This window comes from Cariama cristata, unplaced genomic scaffold (assembly GCF_000690535.1).
Source record: "Cariama cristata isolate BGI_N322 unplaced genomic scaffold, ASM69053v1 scaffold32821, whole genome shotgun sequence".
NCBI lineage: Eukaryota > Metazoa > Chordata > Aves > Cariamiformes > Cariamidae > Cariama > Cariama cristata.
Window position 1 is genome coordinate 14,131 of NW_009598109.1, and position 9,050 is coordinate 23,180.

At 36.1% G+C, this 9,050-nt stretch overlaps 1 protein-coding gene across 1 annotated transcript; it reads left to right on the forward strand.

Moving 5' to 3' along the window:
- The first annotated feature begins 950 nt into the window (after positions 1 to 950).
- SEPP1 (selenoprotein P, plasma, 1) lies at positions 951 to 6,268 on the forward strand. Its single transcript, XM_009709169.1, is given in 4 exon segments — positions 951 to 1,144; positions 2,741 to 2,953; positions 4,623 to 4,740; positions 5,636 to 6,268. Coding segments are annotated over 4 exon segments (1,155 nt in total). The 5' UTR covers positions 951 to 953.
- Positions 6,269 to 9,050: the final 2,782 nt, after the last annotated feature.

A 9,050-nucleotide genomic window follows, 5' to 3' on the forward strand; every position in this document is an offset into this window, starting at 1 on the left:
CTTAGTGTTTCCAAAACATTCTGTGTTGACTGTCAGACTAATGTGAGTGATGAAATTACACAGTTCCACAACCTAGGACATGTTGGGGAGCAGTTTTATAATTTCATATATTTCTCAATAATGGGTGTTTTCTGAACATACTATGCCAAAATTATTATGTTAATGGAATAAAAGGAAACGATAATTACAGAATTTCTCATATGCTTTGATTTTCATAAACATTAAATGGACTTGATGTGGGTAGGAGATTTTGTAAGATCTGAGGAATCCTGAAACTGTTTTAATTTCCTGTTTTTGCAAAATTATTTCTAGTGCCTGTGTTCTTAAGAGGTGTTTCTCAATGGGATCCAAATACTACAGATTGACTTGTAAAAATCTTTAAGTCTTTTTTTAAATCTCTGCCAGGTTCTGTAATACTTGCTGTATACCAAAATACACTGTTGATCTAAGTACTTTTAAGTCGGTGGAATTACTCTGCAATCTGGAATGAACTGGTGTAGATTCTTACTGCTGTAAACTGGCTCAGCACAACTGATTTGAAAACACAAGAAGTGAGGCCACTTTAAAATCACTGAAGTGTTAAGAACAGTCAAAAAGAAATTACAAAGGGGAAGGAACAACATAGTCTGATTAGTAGCATTAAAAAAAAATCCAGTTATTCTGAACACTTACTTTTCAGCTGTTTACATACAACAACAACAAAAAATACTGCCGATTTATTATAGGGGACTCCACTGCAAAATGAAAGAAATATGATCAAGCAGTAAACAAAGTAGCTCAAATTTATTCTTACAGGTTTTTGTTTTGGTTTGGTTTGGTTTTTTGCTTTTTTTTTTAAACTGAATGGAGCCAATAGCCTGCTGTGTTTTCTTATGGGAATTTCAGTGTCTGAACTTTGCTTAGGCATTGATCTCATTTTGTTTATTTTCTCTCTTTTCAGATAAAGCCCAGCCATGTGGGCAGGGCTGGGGCTAGTTCTGGCTCTCTGTGTCCTCCCGGGAGGAGGGACAGAGAGCCAGAACTGCAAGGAGCCCCCAGAATGGCGTATAGGGGAGGAGAATCCAATGCTGAACTCCAGGGGCTCAGTGACTGTGGTGGCTCTCCTCAAAGCTAATTGATATTTGTGCCTGCTGCAGGCTTCCAGGTAAGCATAAATCTCTTTCCCAGTTTTTGTTAAAATATGACGGTCAATTTTTTAATGCCATCTGAGGATAATACACGTGCCCAACATCAAATGTACCCAATGAACTCTAGCTTCCTCAAATGCCGCCATCCCAGCTGGCATGTGTGATGTAGTGACCAGGTTAATTCTCAGCAAGAGTCTTCTGTGTCAGTGGCTCAGATTCTTTCTCTTGACTTCGCCCTGACAGACAGATCATCTCCTCCAGATTGTATTTCCAACACAGAAGTATGATCAACTTGACATTAATGAAACCCAAAACACATGAAAACCCAACAGAAACAGTTACTCGAGACTATACTTCAGTTGGCAACAGATGATTAATGTAGCAAAGATGCTGAAGCCAAGAAACATCATAATTCCCTGACATGCCTAGGACACCTGAAACAGAGAGATCTGTGATCACTCTTTTTTTATATAAGATCTGTAGGGGAAAAAGCAACACAAAACATGTGCTTTTGATGTGCTTTCCCAGCCCCTTTTCAGAGGTCCTAGGTATAAAAAAAAATCCAGAAGATAAGTTAAAGACTGGCCTTTTGAAAAAGAGATGAAGCATTCAAGCAAACCATCAGTGTTATACTTTCATACAAGATGTGGGACATTGGTGCTCTGGTTTCTAGAACCTACTTCTGTGCGAATAATTAGGTATCATGACGGTAACATGAGCAACAAAATACTTTTGATCTGACCCAAACAGGAAGTGCCTACAGCCCTTATCTTGGATCCACTTCGTGATTGTGAAATCATTTTGATTTAAAAATGGTTTCAAAGCCTGATTTTAATCACTGTAACAACATCTTAGTTTCCCCCTCTAGGCTGCATAATTTCATATTGTAATTGTCTCTGCAAGTTTTTTAACACGTAGATTTGAGAAAGTGGTGGTAAATCTCTGGCTACATCAAAGTAAAAAGTGGGCTTTGTGGCTGGCTTTCAAGGTACGTGGCTTTGATTCTGTACATTTTAGAAAGGTTTTAAAGAATCTTTTAAGCTTTAGGCTATTTCCTGAAACAAACAAACAAAAAGTTTTCTAGAGCAATTTAACAGGAAGGATGCAAATGAAAAGGAAAAAAACCCAACATCGTACAGTAAGAAAGCTGCTTTCTGTACTATAAAGCAAAGAAGGACTTTCATGATGGGATGCCAAAGGGAAAGACTAATAATTGCCAGACAGGTCATTCACACATTCTGTAGCCATCCTTTTGACCCAGTTGCTGCAATATCCCTTTTCTGACTATTCACCATGGAGAGCGTGAAAGAACTGAAATAAAAATCATGCTGAATTCAGTCTGAAAACAGATGTGTGCTTTACTTAGCACTGCATTGTACTTACAAGGACAGGACCCATGGCATATTAGATCTTGTAGATGGTGGCAGTATTGATGATAGTCATGGCAAAAGGGAAAAATGTTTTAATAGTGTTAGACTGTTGCCATTAAAACTGGGAGAAAATAACATTCACTGTAATAAAAGCAAGATGGAGCATATTAAATTTTATTGAATGTGGAAAATACTATGATTCTCTAATGATTTATGGTCTTGTTTCTTTACATTCTCCACTAGATTAGAGGACCTGCGAGTGAAGTTAGAGAATGAAGGACTGGTCAATATCTCGTATGTGGTTGTCAACCATCACGGAACTTACTCCCAGAGAAATTTTCACCTACTGAAAGAGAGTGTTTCAGACTATATTACTGTGTACCAGCAAGATGAACAGCAAGCTGATGTCTGGACTACCTTAAATGGAAACAAAGATGACTTTCTCATCTATGACAGGTCTGTGTTTAGAGGGCAACACAGGAAAATATTTGCATGTATTTAGAGTAATGTTTTGTAAATTTCTGTGTTATTTAATTGATTTGCAAATAACCTGATTGCCTCACAACAAAAAACATCATAATCAACTTCTAAGTTGCACTAAGTAAAGCTCTTTCATTTACTGGAAAAAGGAAGCTACAAAAGAAAAGTCTGCTTTTGCTTAAGTAAGTTCAGGATAAATAAATTTTTCTTTATAATAACGGTGGATTTAGATAAATATAACTGAATGTAGAATTTGATAGTATGATTCTGATCTTACAGTGTTTTTATTTTCAGACAACATCATTACATCCATGCATGTGAAAGTAGAATCAAACGAGAAAAGCTACCTGAGTTCTCATGAAAACATTTTGACCGTAGTTGTTGAAAATGTCATGTAGACATATGGAAAAATTAGTCTTTGGGTGAAAGTTAAAAAACTTTGGAATAAAATAGCTTTTTCCTCATAGGATTCTGGGACACGTATCTTTTGCCAGAACTAGTAATAACTCTTTAATTGAAAACCTGATTTTTCAGTTTTGATGTGATTGATAGAAATTATTCGACAAGTCCTGCACTTCTAACATGTCCATCCTAATTACTATTATGTAATTCTAATGAACATTCTCAGTTCATACTGAAGCACGATTAAATTTAATGAAGAATTAGAAAGTTACTTAACTTTTTTTGGTAATATGATGAAATTGAATGACTTAGCTAAATTAGACTTGTAGGATGAAACTAGCACTGGAATGATCTTTAGAAAGTGATTGCATGTTACAGCAGCAAATACACCTAGTTATGGAAGGCTGCTGTTACATGACAGCCAAACAGAACTAGGCTGTATGTAGTCTGATGCCTGGCCCACGGCATTTGAAAGGTTGAACAGGTCTGTGCTGTCGACACATAGGATGCACCTACACTGTGAATTGGTTTGGCACTAGTTTGGCCATGATCCATTATGATTCTAGGAATGTATGTCCCTATTGTGCCCTTATTGACAATGAAGTCTTTGCCTGTTGCTGGTTCTAGATGTGCACTGCAGATGTGTAGGGGGCTAAAGCTGGAGGACCATGTGTTGACATAGCATGAGGGGTACTTAACAAGGTGCTCTTGTGTAAAAGTTCTGCACTTACTCCAGCTCCTTTGAATGTACCAGTTGTGTAGTCATGTGCATAGCAGAAAACTCAAGTAGAGACATGCGGCAAACAGGCACCATAAAAATCCCCTCATGCACACTAACCCAGTAATGTGGATGCACCGCAATGCACATTCTACTCAAAATACATGTTACATTGCATAAAAACATTTGTAAGGATGCAACAACCATGTGGCGATTTGTACCACTGTGCAACCAGCCCTCCTCATTAGCAAGATAGGTCTGTAATGAGTGTACCTTTGCTACTCTAAATGCCACTAAACTAGAGGCTTCTGCCAGTAGATTTATTATGTCAGCCAGAAATCATGCTTCACACTACTGACCAATGCAGTTGAGTGGGCAAACGTTTGTTACACAGATACTGGTTTTGCCTGTAAACTCCTTGGAACAGAAACACTGGATTGATGTGAACAAGGTATGATAAGAAGAGATACTTAATTTTAGGTATATGTTATGTATGTGTAACCACAAAGTTCTTTCTCTCCTTAGATGCGGCCGTCTAGTGTATCATCTGGGTCTGCCCTATTCCCTCCTGTCTTTCCAATATGTAGAAGAAGCTATTAAGATTGCATATTGTGAAAACAAGTGTGGAAACTGCTCTTATATGGTATTTTCTTGTTTCATTCTATATATACTAGGAAAGGAAACTCTATTTGATTGGCACTTAAAAAACTTATTTCAGTGTGATTAATCCAAAGACATGATTTAAAATTTACACATTTCATGTGTCTTGGCAGACAGCTTTTAATCATTTTTCAAAGTGAATTAGATCTAATTTATAATAGACTGATTCTCTGAATTCCTGTACCTAATAGAAATGCAAATAATTTTCAGAAAGGTAAATGCAATCTTGGAGGCTAATTCTGTTTCTGGAATTCTGTACAGCTAGTGAGCAATTAGCTACTCTAGTTTTTGGGAAGGGGTAGGTGCTGTGCTTAAACAAATAGTAATTTTTTTTAAAACCTGGGAGTCAAATCTGAGCTGGTTTGAGTTACTATTCCTTTTAGTTTACATTTAAACACAGTATACAATAGTTACTTCAAAAAAGTGGTAATACAAGCTGACAAATTGTTGTTACTCTTATAAAAGAAGGGTAGCTTTGTTTTACATATAACTAAAGATCAGAGCTACTTTAAGGATTATCAAGAAATGTACATACATGGTCATGAAATTTCAGTGAGAAGAATCATTTTTGATCCCATCATATGGTTTTCCAGCTAAATGTAGGGCTCAGGCAGGTCGTATGTGGGATCCTAGAAAAAGAATACTTTTTATTAGCAATTACTTGAATCATAGTTCCTAAAATTTTTCATTAAGAGCCCTGTCTAACCTGTTGTAAAATAAGGTTCTTTTTGATACATTCATATGTTTCCTCAGCAAAGTAGCACAAATAATTTAAAATTGGGTTTCAGGTTCTGCAAAAATGTTAAGATAATTAATATTTTACAACTAGTTTAACTAAATATAATGCCTTGTATTTAATGCAAGCTTCTATTTTGCAGGAACCTGATACTGATGGTATATGTGAAAACATCACTAAAAAAGCAGATGAAAAGCTAGCAGAGATAGAAACCAAACCAACTCATCAACATTCACATCACCACAACAGACATAGACACCACCACCACCATCGTGAAGGCAGTCATCATGCCAAAAATGAGAACGATCAGGCTCCTTCTGAAACTCAAAGACATCATCCTCACAGCAGTCAGCATCATAGAATTTTTGGCCATAATCAGACAGGTAGACATGAACAGGTAGACACTGTTCCTCCAGAAGAAAGTGTGGAAATTCCACAAAATAGAAGGCTATGAAAACAAGGGAGAATCAGCTGTAAAAAACAGTTAACTTGAAATTGGCAGACAGCATCACGTTCAACTTCTAGGAGCTGATGCTGTCATTGTCGACACCTTTTGTTTGAAGAGCTAGGAAATTCTGTCACTTGACAGTGTCGTGGAGCACCTCCAAATTTTTGCAGGTGACATGGCCAGCTGTCAGGAGAGAACATCACTGAATCTTGACAGTGACGTCTGCTCCCTGCCACCTGACTGTCACCAGCAGCAGGAGCAAGTGAAACTAGTGACACTTGACAGTGACAGGAAAAGACAACAAGCTGAGCCTGACAAACAAACTAAGCACCTTAAAAATGCTAAGGAGTCCTACTACCTAAATTCATATAGTTGCGAGAGAGGAAAAATGAATGGATTAAGTGTTCTGATTGCCCCCACTTAAAAATTATATGACTATATGACAGGTGTGTAGAGTTAAAATATTGCAAAGAAGTAGACTTTTAGAGCAGTGGTCTTAGAATTACACAATACCTGTCAAATTCCATCACTGAAAAGCTTCACAATTTAAAGGAATTCAATTGACCCATAGTTTGTTTTTCAGTTGCACTGGGAAGGTGTCTACATTCTTGATTAATTTGTCTTTCTTGTTTCTCTTCTAACATTCTGCTTGCATTTGTGAGGACAGGAGCATAAACTATGACCTAGGGGCTCCTGTCTGATGTTTTGCAATCAAGAATAGAAGATAACCAAAACAGACGTTTTAATCGTTTTTTATTAAGAAGATGGAATATATTCAAAAGTTTGTTTTTTCCTAACCTAGGAATACAAATTAGGTACAAGAAAAGCTTATTCCTAAGTAATGTGCCAAAGTAACTTTTTATCTCAAATGTAAGATGCAAACAGTAATTGCATTATATTAAAGCAACAGATTTATATGCTTAGCTTTTCTGGATGGTATCAGGATCCATACTACTATTAATACATACTACTACTGCTTGTGAAATCCCACTAAATCAGTAAGATCGTGCCTAAAGTGAGAAGCACTGTTAACAACTCTTTCTGCACAATCAGTATCAAAAAGAGGGAGGGGCAGAACAAATTTAAACTTGGTTCAATGTTTATCTTTGTTTATAACAGTGCTAAATTTGATACAACTGTATTGATTAGTGAGGTAATATACCACTTAAACTTGTAAAACTTCTCTGTTTGTAGCTTAGCATTCCTAACCTTTGATTAACTGAGTTGAAGTAAAAATATAGTTGTTCGAAGGATTCCTGGATGAAGAAGAGACTATTGAAGTAAGGAAAACTGCTTTGAAAGTATACACTTTAATAAATGTGGTTTAATGGGGAAATTATTACCCCTACAAAAGCTGAATCTTTTTACCATGAATGCTGATTATCAAGAAAGTAGCCCTGAATATGCACAGAATGAATGCCTTTGGAATATTTGACAAGAGCATTTCAATAAAAAATACTCTGTATTTCTTCATATCTTATTCTTACTTTCAGGTGCACACTTTGAAATATACTGTTTCTATTTCTGATTGTCCATACTACTGAAAAACTTCATGTCATTTACTCAAAATCGCCTCCGTTTGAAATGCAGGTCTTGGCCTTTATTGAGACGTTGCTCTAAGTCTCTTATGGTGTTTCGGAGAACTTCAATTTCCTTGTTTTTCTCCTCCTGGAGATGCTGCAGTTTCTGTAAAAATGCAAGCAAAGCTTTGTGGTTAAACATCACATAGAATTAAGTAACAATACAATATGCTATTACTAATGAGAAATATTCACAAAATTACAATGATGACTTCCCAAGAATCCTATTTTTGTGACATCCCAAAGTCCTAAGCCTAGAAAAACAATAATGCATATATATAATTTATATCACAGTCATTTACATCAGCTTTATCTTAAGTTCCCAGGTTAACAATTCTGTACTGAAATCACTTCACATGTGGGCTTTTATTGTTGAACCCCAGCTATATCAACAACAGTGCAAAGAGACATGAAATTAGTTGTCTAGAGGTAGGAGGGATGTGTGACAGAGTGACTAAGATGGACCTTAAGGTATGAAACTCCGCCCCACCACACTCCCCCATCCCGCAAGTTTTGTTGTAAAACAAACAGAAAAAACCGCAGGGAACTGCTGCTTCAAACAGGCTGCAACAGTATTTAGGATCTGCAGATTACAGGCTATTAAAGCACATACCCTTCGATAGATACTTTGTGGCAAGACAGAAGCATCTGAAAATGATTTTGTTGTTTTATTCTGAACTCTTGCTAATTTAGCATTGAACTGAAAAAATCAGGAAAAGACAAAACATTAAGAAGCAACAGGAAAAAAAGTAGGTTAAATAATACAAGTATAGTTTTCACTTTATTTTAATTGGATTTTGTACCTGAAAGTAGTAATAGCAAGTTTATCTACAATTTAATCCTAGGATAATGAAGCTACTTAAGTTTATTTTAAAAAGAATGCAATTACAAGTTATGTTTCTTAAAAAAAATACCTCGAAATATTGCAAAAAGTAAACAGTACAGCTATGATAAACCAAACACATTTAGATGAACAAGGCGACTACTGAAAATAATTTTAAGGCTCCACAGCCACATGTCTGCAGGAGGAGAAAATGCAGATGATGCTAAAAAACCTGTGAAACCACAACCCTTCCCTCACATTCCAAGGATAACTCAGTCCAAACACTTTAACACCTTATTTCTTTTTTGATATGTGAAAGGTTTGAAGTATTTCCTTAATTGTTTGTGTAGTGAGGGTGGCTTAAAACCTAGGCCATGAAATACATGCTAAATTATGTGACTCAAATGTCCCCAGGATTAGAAGTCTTTAAGCTCTTGGAAGTTTATTACAAAAAATACTTTCCCAGCATTCAGAAATTAAAAGGAATAAAAATAAGTGGAAAACATTGTTTAATTTTTTTACAGCTCAAAAACTAGCAAAATTTTAAAAGTAATTTAATTTAAAACAAGAACACAGAAAACTTCAGTCCCCCTGCATAATAAGTAGAACTCGATTCCTGAGCAGAAGCGACTCAGTTACCATTATGGAATGCAGCACATGCCACTGACCTTTGTAGAAACAATTGTTTTTTAAGTATTGTAGATTA